This window comes from Urocampus carinirostris, chromosome 1 (genome assembly GCF_059441175.1).
Source record: "Urocampus carinirostris isolate Australia breed hairy pipefish chromosome 1, RoL_Ucar_1.0, whole genome shotgun sequence".
Classification (NCBI taxonomy): Eukaryota; Metazoa; Chordata; class Actinopteri; order Syngnathiformes; family Syngnathidae; genus Urocampus; species Urocampus carinirostris.
In genome coordinates, this window is record NC_142349.1 from 58,614,868 (window position 1) to 58,637,945 (window position 23,078).

The following is a 23,078-nucleotide window of genomic DNA, read 5'->3' on the forward strand; positions in this document are numbered from 1 at the left end:
CAACCCAAAAAAATACATCACAGCTGATAAATTAAAAACATGGTTTTATATATATATATATATATATATATATATATATATATATATATATATATATATATATATATATATATACATAATATGGGCAGCACGGCGGCGCAGTGGTTGGCACTTGTGCGGCATAGTTCATGTCATGAGAACCTGTCGTGGGTTCTAATCCAGCTCCAGACTTCCTGTGCGGAGTTTGTATGTTCTCCCCGTGCTTGTGTGGGTTTCCTCCCACGTTCCAAAAACATGCATTTCAGGTGAATTGGCCGGTCCAAATTGTCCCTAGGTGTGAATGAGCGAATGAGTTGTCTGTCCCTGTGTGCCCTGCGATTGGCTGGCAACCAGTTCAGGGTGTCCCCTGCCCACTGCCCGGAGATGGCTGGGATGGGCTCCAGCCCCCCCGCGACCCTAATAAGGATAAGCGGTACGCCCGATGAGATGAGATAGATATATATATATATATATATATATATATATATATATATATATACTGTATAGAGAGAGAGAGAGAGAGAGAGAGAACATTTTCTTGGATTTTAGAGAGAATCAAGTTGTTGTTGCAAGGAAAAAGAGAACCATTGACACATCAGTCAACTGAATAACTCAATTTAAACCAAATTGTTTAAATCTACAGGAATGTGCATGCTAAGTTTCCCACTATACGTCTTGTTCTGAATAACAACATCGTCCATCACAAAATCCTAACTATTGTTAGATGGGATGTCGAGCCGTTGCTAGGCAAACTTCGTAAACAAGCAAATGAGCTGCTCGTGAGTCAGGGCGTCACAATGACCGACATGCCAAGTGAGTTATCACGGCTGTGCCGGAGCATTATGTTACAACACTTTTCCAGTACAGGAAGTGTACTTGAAGCAACTTTTTGCCGTCAACTTCTGCTTCTTCTGAAACATTATTTGGAATCTTACACATGGGCTGCTCATCACGTACAGGAAAATCCATCAGATTAGTTTAAATTGAGCTGTCATGGGAAAGAGGGAAAGTGGAATGAAAACCACAGAGAATGGAATGGAAATAACTATACTGCACTGCGAAGTGTACCCTGGGGAAATGGAAACCCCACCTTATGGCGTTTTCACTTTACAATATGTATTTAGAGGGTTTTTTCCCCTGCCATTCTTTCCAGCCTTTTCAAAGAAGGAACACGACTTTTCTTCCTCCGCGTGTTCGTTAACATCCGGGTTGTGATACAAGTAAAGTTTGCGCCGGAGCTGAGCAGTTTCGTTGAGGTTTTTGTTAAAGAATATTCTGGGCACAGATGAGGTACAGGACCAGGTTTTATGTTTTACAAGTGCAAAGAGCAAAATGAATGACTTTTATACTAGGGCGAGTCCTGACGAAAACGGAAAAAAGCACAGCGGTATTACTAAATCCCACTGTACATTTGCCCCTTTGGCTAAACTAGTTCTGGCAAGTATTGATAACGTACAAGGCCATCTTGTAACTGCAATGAAACAATATGCAAACTGAACAACAACAGAATACTTTAATAGGTCAAGAGATCAAATAATTATCCTCAATAAATGAAATTTAATTGGGTTGATTAATTACGACTACATAAGTGAAGAAGATATAAATGACTGAATTAATAAAGAGATTATAAATGAAAAAAATAAATACAACAACTATATATGCAGTGACACAATTACAAATGACAACAGCCACTATCCGACATCAACTACAAAATTAGCCGTGTGTCTAAATAAATTGGAAAATTTACACATTGTGGTATGTAAAGTAACGTCTCTAAGATGCCTGTTTGCTATTGGTCTGAGTCACAGCAGTAAGTAGCCTAGAGGCCCATTTACCCTATGACGGAGCCGCTTCATCCAGAAATTCCACTCATTCTATGTTCATCATATAAACTCTTGTTGTCACAGACTGGAAACAGACACAGGACCCAATAGCGCTTGTGTACTCAGTTTTTGTTAATGAAGAGGGAGAGTAGGGTTTGCTTCCAAGATCCGATGCTTGACGGACAAGGGTAGCAGGTGGCTGGAGACGCGGAAGTGGCACTTCCATGTCGAGCGAGGATGGTCGTAGATTACAGGAATACTAGTCGTTAGCCGGGACGGGAGAGCAAGGGCGGTATCAAGTTCGGAAACAAGCTCGGCAACAGGTGTCAGGCAGGTAGCGGGGCAAAACAGGTCGGATATCGGGAAGGCAGAACAGGGCAGAGTCAGGTCTGGAAACAGGTTGGCAACGGGTATCAGGCAGAGAAAAACATGGCAGGAAAAGTGTCTGAACGTGAGAGCTTGCCGAGCTGGGAGCATCGGTATGCAACGATCTGACGGCGTCCTCTCGAAAGCCGGGGGTTTAAAAAGAGTCTCTTAGCCAATCAGCTCTCAGGGCTGTTGGCGCCAATTGGGTAGTCACAGGTGCCTTGAATTGGCAATCATGACACTTGTAGTCTGATAACGATCCTGTTGATCAAATAATCTGTGTTAAAAGAGGGAGCCATGGAAAACAGGGAGGAAAATGAATCACAGATTTTTTTTTTCATCTCCCAAGTCACTTCGTCCAGCTCTTCTAGGGGTTTCATTCTGATTTTTTTACAGACAGGCCAGGTGACATTAATTGTATGCAGGGTTTCCCAGGTTGTCCTCGAAACCAGAACACCTCAGAACAGAGGTGTTTGAGGTCCTTAACCTTTAACCTATGCCTGAGCCACCTCATCATACACTTTGATATATTTGATATATTCTGAACTCATCAAGAGCTGTAGTTGTCAGAAAACGATCCTGTTGATCAAATCAACTGTGTTAGAAGAGGTACACATGGAAAACTTTTTAAATGTTCATTACTGATGTTGAATATGTTTGGTCTACAGGTTCTAAGGCTTTTATTCTGAGGTTTTCCTAGACAAGGCAGGAGACCCCAAGTCTCTCCAGGGTACCCAAAGTTGTCCAAATCACCTCAGCAGGGAGTTGCTTGGAGGCCCTTTAACGCCATATCCAAGCCACTTCATCAGGCAACTGGATGTGTTCTGAGCGCATCACCATGAGCTGTAGTATTCCTATAACGATCCTGAGGTTTTTGAGTTTTTCCTTGCCCTCACGTTGGTTGGTTTCTCACTTGAACACATGGTTTTGAAGAAGGACTTTAGATAGATGGAGGTACGGACGGACGGACGGACGGACCGACCAGCAGGCCGGCCGGCCGACCGACCAACCAACAGACGAACTACAAGTCCAATGCAGAAAACAACTACAGTAGTTGCGTTTGTGGGAGGAGGCCAGTTGCTCAGCAACTTTAGTTCCACACTTCCAAGTGAGGATCATCTCTACTAAAGTTTAGAAGAAAAGGCTTCGCCGCTGCATACAAGATATTTTTTGTATTTTTTTTTTTTCTTTAAAGACCACGTTCCTTTGTTTTCTTTCATCTTTAAAGGTACAGGAAGTGGCTCTGTATTTTACATTTATTTAGACTTCATTTTTCCTCCAATGTTTCGTTTTCCTCATCTTTATAGGTCCTTTAATCCATGTTATTTTCACAGTATTTACACTTCTAGGACCCAAATGTTTCTTCAAAGCTTTTTTGTGCAGTTTCTAACAGAGATGATGACAGCTCAAAGAATATTTAATCTTCTCATTAAAAATTGGTTTCAAATGTTTAGGCATGTCATTTTTATTTGTATAACCCTGAATCACAAGAAGTCCAAAAGAGCTGAACAGACTATAGACTTCCTTTAAAAATACAATAAGCTCGGGGATCAAATTGAACATGCGGAATCATTAATGGTACTGTTGCATGTGAAGGCAATTTTAGGACATCCAAAGCCGGGAAACTACTGAATATGAATGTGGTTTGGTCCAGTATATAAAGGGCACAGTCTTAACTACAATTTACAGTCAAAGTGTCACACGAACAGACCCCGTTTTGGCTGTACATCGCAAAATAATCTTTTATATGGAAGGTCATTAAACATTCTTTTTTTCACTACTGTGACACTTTATGTTGAAAACCCACAATACAAACTGTAAACACCCCAAAACTCTAGCAAGGCACCCAGAGTAAGTTGATTGGGTGGGCGGTTGGAATGATTGTCAAATCAAGTCATGTTTATTTGTATAGCCCTTAATCACAAAGAGTCTCAAAGGGCTGTACAGATCAAAGACTATTGCAAACTATTATTACAGACTATTGTGACACCATCCCCTGATATTATTATTATCAAATGTGCGCACCAAAGGTAAGTACGATGATATTTTGTCATCTTTTTACAGAAAAACTTGCTCGCACATTGTTTTGAAAACATATTAGGAAAAAAATGACGGTCAAAAGGAGTCTCAACACTCTAAAGTCACTGCAGGAGGGAGACACCTTTTCTGTGGTAATTGGATTTAAATTGATATGAAACACAGGCTCTTCCATTATAATTAGTTCATAGATTTCATCAAAACATCAAACGTCGCACTGTGAAATAAATGTGAATAGTGTTGTTTGATACTCCTTTTTTTATATCGATACACACATTTTGAGTAGTCATTGCTATGATTGATTCTAATATCTTTTTATTTGTTTATTACCACTACTAATACTTAACCCTTTAAGGAGTGACCAATCCCGATACAGAGTAATCCGGGTGTTCGATACTACATTTTTCAGACTGGTATGCAACCGATACCCACACTGAGCACAAAGGACTGTCGATGACGTCTTTTCCGGACTTACAGCGATACTTAACTCTATATTATGTATCAATGCAGAAACCATTACCAAGAAAACTAGTACCAAAAATTCCTAAAAAGTATATTTTAGGGGAAATATCATTAAATCCCATTATACCTTTTTTGCTACTAGTATTGAACTCTTGAGTAGACACAGATCCATAGGCCTCAGGACATTTGATACCCATTTTTATTGACCAACCACAACATTTTTATTGACAGTCCTTAATGCAGCACTGAAGACTGTCAATAACACTTTTTGTGTTATTGATAGTCCTTAATGCTACACTAAGGACTGTCAATAACACTTTTTCCAAATTGACGATACTCAACATTTGATTAGTCATCAGTGCAGATACCATTACTGATATCACTAGTATACAACACTTCCTTCTGTAATGATTGCCCATTGCCCTCACCTGTGCCCGCTCGTTTGGCGCCAGCTACTGCTCGTTGCCTGATTGGTTCCCCTCCTATTGAAACTCAGTACTCAATTCACTCCTTATCAGTCCGTCAATGAAGCTCCGCACTTGCAAGGCAAGCATTTTGACTCCGGCTCCATTCTGTTCCCGAACTTTCCTGTATCCTGTATCCGGTATTGATCCAGTCTGTCCCGTATCCTGTATCCTGTATCGATCCCTGATCCAAGCCCCGTCATCCTGTATCCGATATCGATCCTGTCTGCGCATGACTGCCCCACATCCGTAAAAAAAGCTTGGTGTGAAAACATTACGCGTTTGGGTCCACCGTCTGTTCGGGTTCTGATACCTTCAGTCGAAAAAATTACATTTTGAAAGAAATATATCTAAATCAGAACAGAATATGTTCAAGATTTTACCAATACCACTATATATGTCACTAGTCTTACCACTTTTTTCCTCATAAAAATTATATTTTGAAAGAAATACCTTTTAATCCTGAAATGTTTATTCTGTTTTTGATATTAATGTTGACTTCGAATTTTTTGAGCATAAAAATATAAAATTGTGTTGTATTTATGCTTTTTTTAGATATATAAATATTCTAACTAAATTGCCTGTGTTGTTCAGTGTTAAAATGTTTACATAACAATGGAAAGTTTATTCTTTATTCTTCTTTTATCTCTCTTTTTCCTTTTTTATTATATTTTTTCATTTAATTTTTTTTCCCCCATTTGTCTTTTTTGTAATTTCTCTCCTTTTTTAATTACGTGCATCATGTTACATAATAATTGGTAATGTAGGGATTAAAGCAACGACAACAACCTGTAGAGCCGTTTGGCATCCTAAAACAGCTGGCACTTTTAGTCAGCCTGCTGAAAAAATGTTCTCTAAAAATAGTCAGAATTCCAAAATCTCTGATCAAAGACGTCACCTCAGAAATGTTCAAATTCTTTGACATACAACTTTTTTTTAAAGTAACTGACAGTAACTGATCTTATTTAGATTTTAGATCAGGGGATGGTGTAATAATACTCTGTGGTTTGCAATAATCTGTGGTCTGTGCAGCCCTTGAAGACTCTTTGGGATCAAGGGCTATACAAATAAACATGACTTGACTTGACTAATCTCCCTGGTAACTAGTGTTGACCTATGGTGGAAGGAATATATCAGCTTTTATTATAAATGGATATTTTCAATGCAAACTACAAGTTCAAACTAATGTCAGGAACTTTAAGCGGAAGATCAGCCTGATGTCAAGAAACCACAAGACTGAGGTGCAAAAAAAACCGAACTGAAACTTTGAGAATTGGCAGAGAACACAAAAATGTGCGAACAAGTGGCAAGCAGAAAACTAAAGTTGTGGTTTCCTGTTGACCTATACAACGCCTCATGAAAAGTATAAAAACTTGCTTCAAAATGTCATAGAGATACTATTGCTAAGATTATCCGATTGAAGACTTGTATTGTGGTGGTCTCCAGAATATATTCTGCCAATAAAAAGTTCTAGAGAAGCAGTTCATTCTAGACTCTTAATTTACCAACATTCTCCTCACCGGAAATCCAACGAACTGTCATGATTACTGATGTGACTCAGCTGTCCCCGCTCATTTGGCACCAACTGCCGTGGGTTCTGATTGGCTCCCTGTCAGTATTTGAACCCAGTTCTTTCTGTCCCCTTTTGTTAGTCTGTCTGCAAACCTCTGTTTATACAAGGAAAGCCTTTTTTTTTGACTCCCGCCTCTCCGGTTTTTGCTCCCGTTTGCCTCCGGCTACGACCTGTTTTGATCCCGACCACGTCTGCTCTCCCGTCCCGGCTTACGACCCATTTTTGATCCCGACTACGTCTACTCTCCCGTCCTGGCTTACGACTCGTTTCCGAACCTGACCACGCTTTTGCTCTCCGTGTCCTGGTTAGTGACCTGTTTTTCCGCCCCTGACACCGCCATCGCTCGCTACGGAAGATCCACTTCCGCATTCGGATCACAATCTGAGTGCAACGACTTACTTTCCGCGCCCAGTGAGCGCTGCCCTTCCTCTTTCAATAAAATTGTGAGAAAAAGTTACGCAATTGGGTCCTGTTCCCGTTCTGGTCCTGACAAGAAGGACAAGATCCAAATCCACAATCCTGTTTCATTAGTTACCTCTACTATAGAGTAATTCAGTTACTAACTCAGTTACTTTTTAGAAGTAGTAGTGAGTAACTGTAACTCATTACTTTTTTTAACACCGAAAATTACTCAATGTACTGCATTTTCCTATAAGGCGCACCGTGTTATAAGGCGCACCTTCAATGAATGATATATTTTAAAACTTTTTCCATACATAAGGCGCACTGCATTATAAGGTGCTGCAGTAGAGGCTGTAGTTACGTTATGCAACCATTAGATGGTGCCGCGCTACAGGGAATGTCAACAAAACAGTCAGATAGGTCAGTCAAACTTTATTAATAGATAACAAACAAGCTTTCCACAACTCCATTCACTCCCAAAATGAAACACAGCTGTTTTATTAATTTCTCTGAGGTAAAGCATTTTTGTGACACATCTTTAACATCTTTGAACAACAGCAAAGCACAACATTTTACTTTTCCTCCATTTAGTCAACACGCAAAAAAACGTCTGATACTGTTATGGTAAATTAAACGTTAGTGCAATCGCAATATAGTGACACTCGTAATGTGCAAAAACCATAAGAACTGCAAAACAATAACAATAAAGCAATAACATAATAACTGTAAAATGTAAAACGTAAACAGCTCATCCTCATGCTTCCTCCACTTCCGCACCATCGATACATTAATGTTAAACTCTCTTGCTGCTGCTCTATTTCCGTGTTCTACTGAGTAACTGATCGCCTTGAGTTTAAACTCTGCGTTGTAAGCGTGTCTCTTAATAGGAGCCATTTCAGGGTCTTTATACAAACGCACAAATAAAAGAGAATCGTTGTTTAATGTTTCCCAGGATGCACAGCGCACTTCTACGCGAAAAATTGAGTCGGTGGCTGCTTACCGTAAGTTGCGAGACTTGTCGCGGCTCAATATTGATCCATATATAAGGTGCACCGCATTATAAGGCGCATAGTCAGCTTTAAAAGAACAAAAAATAAAACAGATGTTAGGTGCGCCTAATGGTGCGGAAAATACGGTACCTTTAAAAACTTGAGCAATCTAAAATGTGGCCCTCAAGCACCAAAGTTGTCCCGCCCCCGTATTTGATGGTGTGTTTTGTAGTCATGGATTTACCAAAAAAATAAGTGTGAAAAAAAGAAGCCATGAGTGTTCTAAAAGTAGTGCGTGTGGTGAACTTTTGCACCACATTTTGAGTGTGTGTGTCAGGGTTTCTAAGGGCGACCAGGAGGAGGAGGATGTTGTGAGGAGGGAGGCGCGGCCCGTCCAGATGTGAGTAACGGTACGAGGACATTCGATGCCTAATTTGGAGCTCGGGGCGGGCCAGGGAAGAACTCAACTGGCCAGGAAGTCAAGTGGGAGTCAGCTCGGCTTTTCTTGCACTCGCTCGCCTTCCGTTTGTGTGTGAGCAGCTTTCCGACGCTGGATGTTGCTGTAAACGCTGCGACGAAGCACACGAGGTAAAGAACTTGTCGTGTCTTGTTACAAATATGCACGTTTTTCCCCCACTTTCTTTAAAACTCGCCTTTAGTCGGAGCGGGTGAGTTGATCAAAATCAAGTCAAGTTTCTTTTTCTATGCTGAGAATGTATTTAACTTACTGTAAAGAAATAATGCTGCTTCAATTTGGGGATTTTATTTTAAGTCGTTTTATTTTTGTGTGTTTTCTTTTCCCCATAATATTTACACGATTGGAGTTAAAATGTGCACGGACGCGTCAGTGAAAGAAGGGAGTCTGTGTGTGCGTGTTTGGGGGATGTAGGGCGTGGCAGGCGGCACACCCACCTCCACAACATTGCTCTTAATGAATGAAGGGGCCTCCGAAAAGCCCAAAACCACATTGGATAAATATTATAGTTGGAGAAGGAGAAAAAGCCAGTAAGTATGATGGTAATTATTGGTAACCAAACACTTTTCAACGTGTTACTTTTTTCTTTACAGTGATCAGTGTAGGTCAGTTTTTCGCGATCTTTTTGGAGCCAAGGCCCATTTTTTCTCTTAAAAAAATCGAGGCACACAGAAAATTATTAGAAATTGATTCCTGGCACCAATTTCATGTGTTTTTTCAAGCTTTGGTGAATTGTGGTCACTATAACTTAGGGGGAAATACAATTTATTCACCTGTTTAAAACTGTTAATAAATACTTTAACCTATTTTTTTTAATTGTACTATATATTTTTATTAGTTTTCCCTCTCTGACAATACCCCCAAAATAATCAAATTAAAAATATGTATCTGCTAGTGGAACATTTTTTTATATTACGTTCAAACTGAAAAACTACGTGTTATTTCTTTTACCGGTAAATAAAATACATCAACAAAATTATATGCAAGAGCCTTCTCTACTTGATTTAATGATTAGATAATTGGTATACACACAGAAAAAACATTGATTTGCTGCCACCTACTGTTTATTAAAATAACTAGAACACATTTTAATACTCGATTTGATACATAACATTATACCTTTTGATAATTTGTTTTGTTTAGTGATGTTTTTTTCACCAGTACTGTAATAGATACTGGTACTGAACTTTGAGAGGTCAATTTACCAAATACATAGAGCTCTTGATGCCCCCTTTTGTCTGAGTGATACAGATATGATACTCAGCACGATACCAATACCGATGACTTAGAAAGTTGAATGTAATTTTTTTCCCCACAGATCAATAACGGTACTGAACTTTTTGGCAGTCACAGATACCGATAACATAACAAGTATAACAAAAAATTCCTCAACCCAACCCAAGCAAAAAGATTGATATTAAAAAAAAAAAAATCGTCTTACTACTACAACTATTATTGAACTCTGAAGTAGTCACCGATCCCAATTATATTTTTTCTAATCGATACTTGTACAATACTCAATTCTTGAGTAGTCACTGATACCAACACTAAGAACTAGGGATTTTCACTTACACATTGATTTTCTGACTGATAACGATACTCAACTCTTGATTAGTCATCAATACCGATACTATTACCAATATCACCATCAGATAAATTCTTGAACCCCCTCAACTTCCAAATAGATTTTTTTTTAAAGAAAATCTTTAAAACCCAACATGCATTTCTACTACGAGTATTTTGCATAAACACTGATGCCAAAAACGCACTCAGATCATTGGATACCACCATCTTGATATCATTGCCAACATCACTAATACATATTCCTCCACACCCAAGAAAAAAATAGGGGAAAATATTTTCAAACTCCAACATACTCTTGAGTAGTATCAATACATGGCACTCTAGAGCGTCGATACCACTATTTTCAAACTGATACGAGATTCAACGATTCAGTCGTCACGGATACCGATACCGAACACTAAAGATGTTTGATACCACTTTTTTCAGTTGAATTAGTATATCCAACTCTTCATTAGAGCTAGATACTGATACGAATAGAGATATCACTCGTACCTTGAATTTTTTGATTTATTTTCTTTAAAGATTACATATAAATCCCAACATATATTTTCCTTTTAAAATAGTATAGATAAATAATACACATTTCTTATACTTCTCATACTTGATAGTAGAGAACAGCCAATACCGGTATCAGTCACCGTCATGAGTACCGATACTTTGAAATAAGGGTTGTATAGCCACTGATACCGATAGGTCCAGATCGATCCCGATGATATGCCAATAACAATTTTGATATATTTCTCAGGCATATCTACTAATTCTGAGATAATTTTGCAACCAATTCAGAGTGAGCCCCGCCCACTGGTCAAAGAAGACCACGCCCCTCCTACTCTTTAAATTTTAAAATACGTTTTTTCCTACGCCGCTTTTTTTCAAGACTCTTGAAAGCATTCTAAAGCCTCGCCACAAATTTTCCTCGTAAAAAGACAAAGTATACTTTGTCCCGCCGAGAGATTTATTTGGTGCGGTCTCCCCAGCGTTCATTTAGCGTCGTGCTCGTCTCGGCTTTTGGCCCGTAAACGAATTAAGGAGGATGAAATCAGGTTAGCCGCATGTCGCCATGGCAACCTGACTCATGACGACTTCGGTCAGAGGCCGCGGGGGCAGCTCACGTCCTGTTTTGATGTACTCTTATCCTTGTGAGTACTATTTTCGGACCTTGGCCATTTTGGGGAAGTAACAGCCCCCCCTGTCCCCTCACACAACACACACTGACTCCTGAACCCAGGAGCGCGTTGGGTTCCAAAATCTGGCCAGGGGGCCTGGGCCTGGACACCTATCCAATTTTTCTAATTTGCATTTATGAATAAATATGCTCGCAAACTTATAAATGTTATATTTAGTGTACTTTTTTTTTGCATTCCATCAAATTGGTTTTCAAACACTCAGAATTAAGGCTAAATATTATATTAGATCCATGTTTTAAGCACTTCGTTTGTTATTGTGTTTCGGAGTATTACTATATTTGTATTTTTGTGGTAATTCTGTTGTAGGATTTCGGTAGTACTTCTGTATTAAGATTTTTGTACTATTTTCGTAGGAGTATTTTTGTAGTATTTGTTTATTAATCTTTCTGTAGTAGTATATTTCTTTAATATTACTGTAGTTGTATTTTTTTAGTATTTCTGTCGTATGGTTTTGGTAGTATGTTTTTGAGTAAGATTTTAGTACTATATTGTATTTATGTAGTTGTATTTTTGTAGTTTTTCCTGTAGTAGAATGTTTGTCGTATCTCTGGAATAGATTTTTGTTGTTGTACAGTGGATAGTATTTCTGTATTTAGTTTTAATGTGGTTGTATTTTTGTAGTATTTCGGTATAAAAGTATTACTGTAGCAGTATCTCTGTAGTAATAATTTTTAGTACATTTTGCAGTATTTCTGTATGCGGCTCTTTGGCGCTCCCTAGGGCTCCCTGACACTTTTTCAAAAAGGTTTGATAATGGAAAATTATTTCGTTGGGTAGGTGGTCAAACAGGACACAAATATTCTTAACATTTTCCAATTAATATACATATATATTTGTACAGTATGTGTTGCCTTCCTTGTAAGGCTTTTAATTTTGGGGGGATCAAAACTTGTTTTTCTTATTTTCTGGGTCTAATATGCCTCTTTAGACATTCTAAGTTACCGACCCCAGTCCTACATCCCCCCTTGCATAGGCCTTCTTTCAGTTTTCCGTGCCCTACAGTGGAAAAGCCGTCATGGACATGACGTGTAATTGCTCCAAACGCTAGCAAGGGGAAAAGGGAGGGGAGGAAGGAACACCACTAAGAGAAAGGAAAGAAATTGGAGTAAAATAAAAAAGTTAGGAGCCAGACGACCATCTGGAACACATCAGTAAGTAGGATTTTTTTTTTTCTTTTTTTCGGAATAATGTGGGCGGAGAAAAAGGGAAGGGGCCCCATGGTGACTCAACGCTCTGCTATTCTACTCCATCACCAAGCTCCGTGTGTCGTGATGGCCTGAGCTCAGGGCTTCCCCGGGTTCCTCCCTCACAATCCTGCCCCAACCCCACCCTCCTTTCTTTCTTTCTTCACCTCTTTTTGCCTTCTACCTCCCTGACCGTAAATGGCGGCTAATGTAAACAAGGCTTTTTATAAGCAACTCTGGGGGATAGCAGGCGAGAAGCAAGCAAGTGATTAATGTTTGCATACAAGAGAGAGGAGGGAAGAAAGACAGTGTGGTTCCAATGATACTTGCTGCATTTCTTTTTTCTTTTTGGTGTTTTATTACGTTGCCTTTTCCACTAGTCAAGAATGTCGAAAGTTGCAAGCTAGCAAGAAGTTTTGAAAGGCAAATTTGAGATGACCGAGAAGTAAAACTTTTTTTCATTGCTGTTCCCAAAGTGTAATATATTTTCAAGCAGGTAACCCTTACTAGGGATTCACTGAGCATCATTGACACTGTACACTAAAGAAAAACATCTAATTTTGCTTATTTTTCCATCAAAACACATTTTTTTCCCCAAAAAACTCAATTTTTAACTGTGATTTTCCGATTTTATTCTATTGACACTATACTCAAGTCATGTTTATTTGTATAACCTTTAATCACAAGGGGTCTCAAAGGGCTTCACAGACCCCAGATTATTGTAAACTACAGACTATCATTACATCATCCCCTGATCTAAAACCTACATGAGGGCAAGGAAAAACTCATAAAGACCTCAACATGAGGAAAATGAAGAAACCATTAGAAGGGACCGTGAAGTAATCCCCCTTCCAGGGTGACCAGGCTGCAATGGATGTTGCAATAACAAATAATACACAGATATTGTCCACAGGAAATATAGGCCAGTAATAAGCTAGAGAATAGAAGTGTGTTTTAAGCCTAGATTTAAACAGTTCCACTCAGGTTGCCGATCGCAGAGCATTCCACAACACTATAAACTAAACACTACTTCCACCCCTAAAACAAATCCCAGAAAATAAATAAAAATATATATTTTCTGTTATCAATGTACATGTAATTTAAAAGTTTTTTTCCCCACTAAAAGTAAAACACAATTTAGATGATTATTTTCTGACTTATTTTGAACATTTGTAGTAAAACAAAATGCTCATTTTATAGAATGTCTTTTTTTTGTTTTGCATGAAAACAAGTGCAAATATACTGTAAAATAATAATTTAGTACAATCCTTAAAATTAGATCCCTCTAAGCATTTAATTGACATAGAAACCTAATCCCCTGCCCACAAAAAACCTTTTAAAAAAAAAAAAATTAAAATATTTTTGTTTGTTGTCAATGTATTTATAAATGTATGTTTGAATTTAAAAAATAAATACATTTTAAACAATAGTTTATACTACACATTCCTGATACATATTGTTGAAGCACGTAGGTCTAATTGAACAAAACATGAAAAGAGACACAGCATACTGTATATGGTGACAAGATCATGAAATATAATGCAAGCACACTATAGCTAATTCAACTGAAAACATGAAGGAAAATGTTGGAACAGTAACTACCTCTAACTAAACAAAACATAAAAGTAAGACCAGGAGGAATATGTTAGAATACCAGCTGTTTCTAATCTAACGGAACAAAACATGAAAAGAGGATGACACAATAACAGGAGTGGCATAATGGCCAGACCATAAAACGCTCAATTTACCAGACAAAAGTCATGAGCAATCAGGAGAGAAATAGTCATCAACACAGGTGTCAAGCCAGATCAGGCCCGCCAAGGTTTTTAATTTGGCACTTGAGAAAACACCTAGCGAAGCACAAGAGACAAATCAGCTGCAGTTTGAAATATGTTCGCTTGATATTGACAAACCTAGGCACCATTTGCAAAGCCACTGGAGTTATATTACTTTCTCTCTTTCTCTTGCACTCTCTCTCTCTCTTGCTCTCTCTCTCCCGCTTTCTTTTTTTCTCTTTTTAATTCTCTCTTTTTCTTTTTCGCTCTCCCTCTCTGCTTTTAATTTTGCCCTAATCTCTCTCTCTCTCCCTCTCTTGTTCTCTCTAACTTCCTCTTTTTCTCTCTCTCGCTCTTATTTTCATTCTCTTTCTCTCTCTCTTATTTTCTTTTTCTCTTTCTCTCTGTCTCTTCTTCTACTTCTCTCTTCAGTCTACTACTCAAGCCCTCGAGAGTTTTTTTTCTACCATGTGGCTCCCAAGCTAAAATGAGCTTGACACCCCCAGTCAACAGGGACCAAGAAACTCCAAAATTCCAAGAACCCTAAACAAGAAACCAAGAACTAACCCAGCCGAAGCATGACTTGTCCTGAGACGACACCCTAATAAAACCGTGAAAATGTGCGTCTCCTGCGGTAACATAAACACGGCTGCCTTGCAGTAAATACACAAAGCGGGCTTGGAAAAGATGACATCGTTTCTAATGAAGTCACATTTTTTTAACAAGTGGATCTCATTGACTATAAATCTAAAAGCAAAGCAGATGCAGCTGTCTTGTTTATGACATGGTCGGGCGGAGTTGGCGGGAAGTGGCGAATCGTCCCGAGTTATCGGGCGTGGCACGCATCTGCGAACTTTTTACTACTCGCGGACCGCATGGGGATAATCCTGTTTGTTGCAGAAAACACCGTTATTTTGCAAAGCTCCTCCGTTAAGTGGGGGACCTGGGCCGCCGTTAGCACTTAGCCGCTAACAGTTAGCTGATTACTACTGTGGGAATCATAATTCAGAGACCTCTCGCTATTTTGCGCTTTAGTTATCGCTAGTTCACTCCTTCGTAGGGAAAAAAAAAGATTTAAAAAACTGACTACCGATTCTTCCTGCACCACAGAGGAACTTTACAAAAACAACCAATTGAGAAATGTTTTGTACAGCCAAGATTCATGCCGATTGGCCAGCACTTCTTGACTTGACATCTCCGATGTCGATTGGCCAATTCATAACACAGCGTATTTCATACTGTACTGTGGCCGGACACCTGCTCTGCATTCTGCATTTCGCTGAGAAGAGTTTGTGTCCCGCTCCTTTCGTTATGCTGCCTAAATGATCCATCTCTCCTCTCTCTCTTGCTCTCAGTCAGCAAGGTTAACCAAAGAGGGCCCAAAAAACAAAAACAAATTATTGACTAATTTTAAACACGGCACAGGGACAGACAATTCATTTGCTCATTCACACCTAGGGACAATTTGGACCAGCCAATTAACCTGACATGCATGTTTTTGGAATGTGGGAGGAAACCGGAGTGCCTGGAGGAAACCCACGCAAGCACGGGGAGAGCATGCAAACTCCACACAGGAAGGTTCGATCTCATGACCTCAGAACTGTGACGCACACGTACTAACCATTGCGCCGCCATGCTGCCCAGGTGTGACACTACTTTGACTAATTTCACTTTTCCCGGTTGGTCATGGTCACCATTAATCGCGAAAACAGAGAAATCTCTGTACTGCAGTACCTCGATACTTGGCGCAACAGTACATTTACACCATCCATTACCCCTGAACGCAATTTTGTGAGGTCTTCCCACCAAAAAATGTTAACTGTACTCCTGAGTCCGCATTATCCATAGTTTACAACATGAGCTTGTGGCAAGCCAGAAGCATACATTGACACTATATATGGACGGATACAACAGTGAAATCTTCGCTATGTGGGCAGAAAGTAAAACGGCAATGTCTTGGAGAAACAAACCAATGCACATGAGGCTTTTTAGCAAGTAAACTGTAGTGTTTCATTCTTCTCTGTACTACAAATCCTAGATTGCTTTGCGGCATGAAAATGTCAAGGATGAGGGAAACTGCGGGACCCATTGAGACTGGGAGGTCGCTGGTTCGCGCCTCGGCCGAGACATACCTAATTGGTATAATGGCGGCGCCCTCTGTTGGCTGCGGCTGCATCGACTCGCTACAACGGGTCAGGTGTATCGACATTTCGTTCTGTGTACATTGTTACAAAGAATGACAATACAAAGGAAATTATTATTATTATATTATTATAAGAAATTAGATTACTCGCATATACTAAAATTGGAACGATACAGACAGTATACACGCATGCGTAATCAAAAAAATTAAAGGATGAACCCAACAATCACAGTCATAATACTCGCAGTCAGACCTTAATGAAATGAAATGATCTGCATTTATATAGCGCTTTTCAAGTCAAGACTTCCCAAAGCGCTTTACAGTGTGCTTCACATTTCCCAATAGCGGCCGTGCAGCCATGTAAGGCGCTAACTTGCTTATTGGGGGCATTAGGGGTTCAGTGTCTTACCCAACGACACTTCGACATGTAACACGGAGGAGCCGGGATTCGAACTGCGATCTCTTAATCCCAAGACGAACGCTCTACCTCCTGAGCCACTGCCGATTTCCGTGTGTGTTTAAATAATCGGAATTCTGGGAATACTCCATTTCCAATCGGATTATTACCTACATGTAAACTTACCCAAATACAGTGCCTGAAATACATAGAGGGGAATTCCAAAAGGACGTCCCTCCTCCTTTCACGGTTGACAGATACACTGAGGGGTCAGTAGAGGGCGCCACTCACGACCACGCCCATCGAGAACTATAACACGGATGGAATGCTTGAGGGAGGCTGGCCAAGTCTTTGAGCGGCAGGAATGACTTGCAGACTCCTGTCGTTAAAAAAAAAAGTCGTTAAAAAAAAAAAAGGAAAAGAGAAGCCAATTCTCAGCAGATTGTCCAAGCAGATGTAAATGCGTTCACCACAGAGGAGTCATTATTTGTGCTGGAGACACAATAACACTCTTGTGTGTGCAAGCTGTGTTTTTTTCTTTTCGGGGTGGGCCAATGTTGTTGACTTGCAAGCCGTCGCCCTCATGTGGCCTTGTTGAGCTATTTTAAAAAACTTTTTACGAGGAGTGGATAAACACTGGGCCTAGATGTTACAAGGTTTTTATTGTTTTTCTTTCTAAGATGTGGTCCCCACTGAGACGAGCTTGATTTAAAGTATAACAGACACACTAGCTGTAGTTTTGTGTGCAGGTCACAGGGAGCATAATATTTCTTTCTATTTTTTTAGATAACCACCTTTGAAACTCCAGGGTACTGCAAAAACTAGAGCATGGTAAAATATGTGCGTCATATACCTTCTACTGCAGGGGCCACCAACCTTTTTTAAGCTAAGCTTTTTTGTTTTTCTATCAGCTCGAGTGGTTATCAATTTCTATTAATTTATAAAATCAATTGTTATGTTATTATGATTTATTATTGTTATTGTATTAGGGTTACAATAGGCTCACATTTCCCCCAAAAACATAATCATCCATCACAGGTGAGCTATTTTAGAAAAAGGCAAGACAAGGGGGGAAAAGTATTTTTCAAGGCTTTGGAAATTCAAAAGAAAAAAATCACTTTTTGGAGACTTAGTTTGGACGAAATTAGACAAGGAAAACACGGCAACTATTTTCGATAAAAAATGGGACCATGTTCGATGAACACAATATAACTTTGGATGTCTTTTTCCTTGAACTACAACATTTCTAGACCAAATTTAGGTGAAAAGTCAGTGTGTTAAATCTTTCGGTGCTGTGTGGTTAGGAACTAAAATGACATATGTAAAATTCCCCGAGCACAGAATAATTAGATGCCTAACCCACATAAACCTTGATTGCTTTTTTCAGATTCGTCTTCCCGAGTTCCTGACGTTCTTCCTCTGCAAATCGACCTAGCACCCTTATGGCGATCGTCCTGCACTCTACCCCCCTCTTGTGGACGCGTCTGGCGGCACTGATCTTCGCCTGCGTGGCCTTCTCGGTGGCGGTCCACGGCGGGCGCCTGTACCATGGAACGGGCGACTGGTGCATCTTCTGCTGGGCCTTCAGCTTCGCCGGCACCCTCCTGGTGCTGCTGGTAGAGCTCTTCGGCCTGCAGACCCGAGCACCCGTCTCCTGGAAGAATTTCCCCATCACGTTTGCCTGCTACGCTGCCCTCCTGTGCTTGTCAGCATCCATCATCTTCCCGCTCTACTACCTGAAAGGTTCCATGGCACCGAGCCAGGTGCGCGATTACCGTATCGTGTCCACTGTGTTCTCCTGCCTGGCCACCATCGCTTACATGAGCGAGGTGAGCATCAGCAAGGCTCGTCCGGGCGAGGTAGCCGGCTACATGGCCACGGCTCCTGGTCTGCTCAAAGTGTGCGAGACCTTCGTGGCGTGCGTCATCTTTGTTTTCATCAGCGACCCGGTTCTGTACGACCGCCATGACGCCCTGAAATACTGCATGTCCGTCTACTGCATCTGCTTCATCCTGTCGGCAGCCGTCATCCTGCTATGCGTAGGGGAGTGCACCGGCTGCCTGCCTTTCCCCTTTGCTCGCTTCCTGTCCGGGTACGCCCTCCTGGCTGTAGTGCTCTATCTGTCGGCGACTATCGTCTGGCCCATCTTCAATTTTGACCCCAAGCACGGAGGCAACAAGCAGAGGCCGTCCGGTTGCGGATCCTCGCCAGGTTTGTGCACGTGGGACAAGCTGATGGCCGTGGCCGTGCTCACGGCCGTCAACTTCATCCTCTACCTGGCTGACCTCATCTATTCGGCCCGCTTGGTGTTTGTCAGTGCTTGAGATCACAGTTCCGCTTGGACACAGTTTCCTGAGAGGTGGAATGATCTGAAATTCTGGCAAAATCTTCTGAGAATTGGCAACTTAACTGACATAATCAATTTGTTCTTTAAAGTTAATTATATTCATAAAATTAATTATATTTTATATGGGCCACTAGTAGTCTAAAATAAAATCGAAATCTGTCCATACAGCAGTTTTCAGACAATTAAATTTAACTCAAAGTGCTGTATAAAAACATTCAATGTACACTAAGAATTTCGCAATAGCTGCAGGTTTGCGATGATCTATTTGGGGGGACCGGAGAGCAGAGAAATATAATAATCTATTTTCAGACTCTTGCTATATTCTTCAAATGATAAAAAAACAATTGTTTACTACATTCTTTCAGGAGAGTCCGGAGAGAAAGGAATAATCTAAATAAGAAAAGATGAAAGCATTTATCAGCACTTCCGTGTTTGTCTATTAGAGAAACAGGCGGACTCTGGGTATATTTTTCTGATGATTAAAAACAATCACCTGTGACAGTCTTATTGGGGGAGTATGGATGTCATGGAAGTACAATTATCTAAACGAGTGCGCTAAAAGCATCGATCAGCACTATCGTTTTTGGCCGATAGAGAGATAGGAGGACCATGGCTATATTCTTCCATAGATTTAAAAAAAAAAAAACACTTGCTTGCGACATTCTTATTGGGGAGCCCGGAGAGCAAGGAATTATAATAATCTAAACGAGAGGAGATAAAAGCCAGAATCAACTCCTCCGTGTTTGCGTGGGAGACAAACGAGTGGACTCAACTAAATTCTTCAAAGTACAAAAAAAAAACATCACTTGCAACATTTTATGTGGGAGTCCGGAGAGCAAGGCATTACAATAATCTATAGGAGAATTCTTTAAATGGCAAATAACAATTTGAGTTATAACAACTCTGACTCATCAATTTGTAGGTTTAAAAAAAAAAAAAATTGAGACCACCACAAAATTATGAATAAAATACATTTAAGCTGGGAGATATTAAAAAAGTTTTGGGAGGTTTAAGTCAATTGGAATTTTACCAGATTTTATTTTGTAGGACGGGAACAAGGGGGTGTTTCGCTACATATGTTTACATGTGTGCTTTGTGTCCGTATATTGAAAAAGTTAAACCGGAGCATGCTAATGCTAATGAAGAACGTAAAAAAAAACAATTCTGTCGGGCACTGTTATTACATTTTTAATCCTTATGAACGTGAATAACCAGCTAAAATTTAAAAATGTTCTTTTACTTGAAACAGTGCACCGCTAGAATGAAAAAGCGATTTAATGTTTAGTGATTATACGTGCACACTATAAACATGCACGTCGCCATTTATAAATGTGGAGTTTGAGTGGATTTAACACAAGTGGACGTATATAAACAAGTGTATGTGTGCACGACATAACCTCAAAGCTATCTGGCACGTCATCAAGGGCTCCGTCGGTTTCTCAAAGCTGTTGTACTTATTTTTTAATACTTTTGTATTACGCCGTTTTTTTGTGTTTTCCAGCGTGCGCACCGCATCAGTGTTTTAAGAAAATGTAACCTTTTTTTGCATTTCAATTAAAAACAAAACACATTCAACACACTGTCTTGTCTCATTTATTAGTTTGGAGTGCAAAGGGGAAATATGAGCATCAAGCAGACTGTAAAATGAAACCATGGCAGCACAACTGAATGAGAATGATTACCGTAATTTCCTGACTGTAAGGGGCACTGGATTTTGACGCGCCCTTACACAATTCTGGCATTTTTTTTAAGTGCATATTATCATCCGAAAAATACGGTAAGTATCTTTTTTTTTTTTTTTTCTTGGATTCAACATGGCGGCGCGCATGGATGCTGCGGCTAGTTGCTCTCCAGCCAATTTTCTATTTATTGCCGTTCTCTTGTCTTTTTTGCTTTCATTTTTGGACACATGTGTGGCCAAAAATACTTACAGTAGGGACGAACTTATTCGGTTGGGTGGGCGTCTAAATTTCGACTTTTCGGGCACTTTTTACACCGCCTATGATATACCGAGCAAACTTCAAAGAGATCCGGCATCCTTGTGGACAACTATTCCTCCTAATAAACGACGACAACGGCGCCGTAAAGACAGAAAACAGAAGCGTGGTTGCCGTGCGGGTAGATGTGTGAAGCGTGCGAAGTCTAAGGAGCAAGAAGGACGCGAGGATGTGACTAATTCCACCATTCATTCCTCGCCGGACAACCGACGCTTTACACTCAACGCTCACGAACGGCCCCAACGGCGGCATCTTTTGACGATCTCTACAAAGACTACAAAGACTTCAGCTAAGTCAAATGATTCAGTAAAGCTAAAATTTGGTCTTTTAAATATTAGATTGCTTGCTCCTAAAGCTTTACTTGTTGATAACATTATTCGTGATTATAAACTTAACTGTATGGGTCTTTGTGAAACTTGGTTACGCCCGGATGAGTATTTAGCGCTAAATTATGCTTCACCCTCTGACTACGCGAGTAGCCATGTAGCACGCACGTTGAAAAAGGGTGGCGGTGTCGCGCTCATTTCTGAAAAATCACTCAAATTTAATCCTCGTACCTCTAATAATTACAAGGCGTTTGAGGCTCTTGTGATGCGGTCCTCTCTATTGTCAATTTATGTAATAACTATCTATCGCGCACCTGGGCCATACACAACTTTCTTAGACGAATTTGCTGAACTTTTGTCTGAACTAGTAACCTATGCAGACAAAATTATAATTATGGGGGACTTTAACATTCATATGAACTCCCCACTCAGTTCACTTACTATTGCGTTTAGGTCTCTAATTGATGCATTTGGTTTTAATCAACTGGTTGATTTGCCAACCCATAAAGATGGAAACACGCTAGACTTGGTTCTGAATCGAGGAGTTTTAACTACTGTTATCTCGGATCATTATTTAGTTACATTTGAGGTTCTAGCTAAATGTAGTGTTAAAAAAGCTGAAGGATTTAGCGGACGCAATATAAGCACTGGCACAGTTTCTGAGCTCTTTGAACTCCTTACTGGAGCAGTTGCGTCCTTTACTTCATAGAATGGCTCGTTTGACTCACTCATGAATGAGTTCAATACCACCCTGACTAGTGTCCTGGATTCAATAGCGCCCATAAAGCTAAAATCACGTCCTAAAAGACGCACGCCTTGGTTTACTGATGAAACTAGAACCCTTAAACAAGAACGCAGGAAATTGGAAAGAAAATGGCGCGCTACCAAGCTTGAGGTTTTCCATCAAACCTGGTGTGACAGCTTGTTAAAGTATAAAGCGGCCCTTGCCTCTGCAAAATCGGCCTACCTTTCGAAGGTGATTGCGTCTCAAAAGAACAATCCCAAAGTCCTTTTTGACACTGTAGCATTGCCTACAGGGCAACAGACTATCGCAGATAGTTCGACGCACTCTGCTCATGACTTAATGGTCTTCTTTACTAAGAAGATTCAATGCATACAGGAAGAAATTGCTAAAGAAATTATTAATACCACATATATTAAAGGGCTGAAATCTACAGATGCACGACAGGGTGGCTGTCCAGGGAAATTGTCCGGTTTTAGTGAACTGTCACTTGATGATCTCAAACGGGTGGTGAATGCGGCCAAACCGACAACTTGCCAGTTCGACCCGCTCCCAGGTTCACTTATTAAAAGTATTTTTGGCGTCCCTGGACCTTCAGTTCTAATTATTATAAACATATCACTCTCCTCAGGTGTAGTTCCAGCAGCTTTTAAGTCCGCCGTTATTAAACCCACACTGAAACGATCCAACCTTAATCCAGAAATCTTAAGTAATTATAGACCTGTGTCAAACCTACCTTTCCTTTCTAAAGTACTTGAAAAAGTAGTGGCACAGCAGCTGAATGATT

General features: G+C 40.1%; 1 protein-coding gene across 1 annotated transcript; it reads left to right on the plus strand.

Annotated features, from left to right (window-relative positions):
- Nucleotides 1-8,534: 8,534 nt before the first annotated feature.
- myadmb (myeloid associated differentiation marker b) lies at nucleotides 8,535-20,801 on the plus strand. The gene is made up of 2 exons (XM_088346759.1): nucleotides 8,535-8,722; nucleotides 18,267-20,801. The coding sequence occupies exon 2, from the start codon at nucleotides 18,322-18,324 to the stop codon at nucleotides 19,201-19,203; it is 882 nt and encodes a 293-aa protein (XP_088202885.1). The 5' UTR covers nucleotides 8,535-8,722; nucleotides 18,267-18,321; the 3' UTR covers nucleotides 19,204-20,801.
- The last annotated feature ends 2,277 nt before the right edge of the window (nucleotides 20,802-23,078 follow it).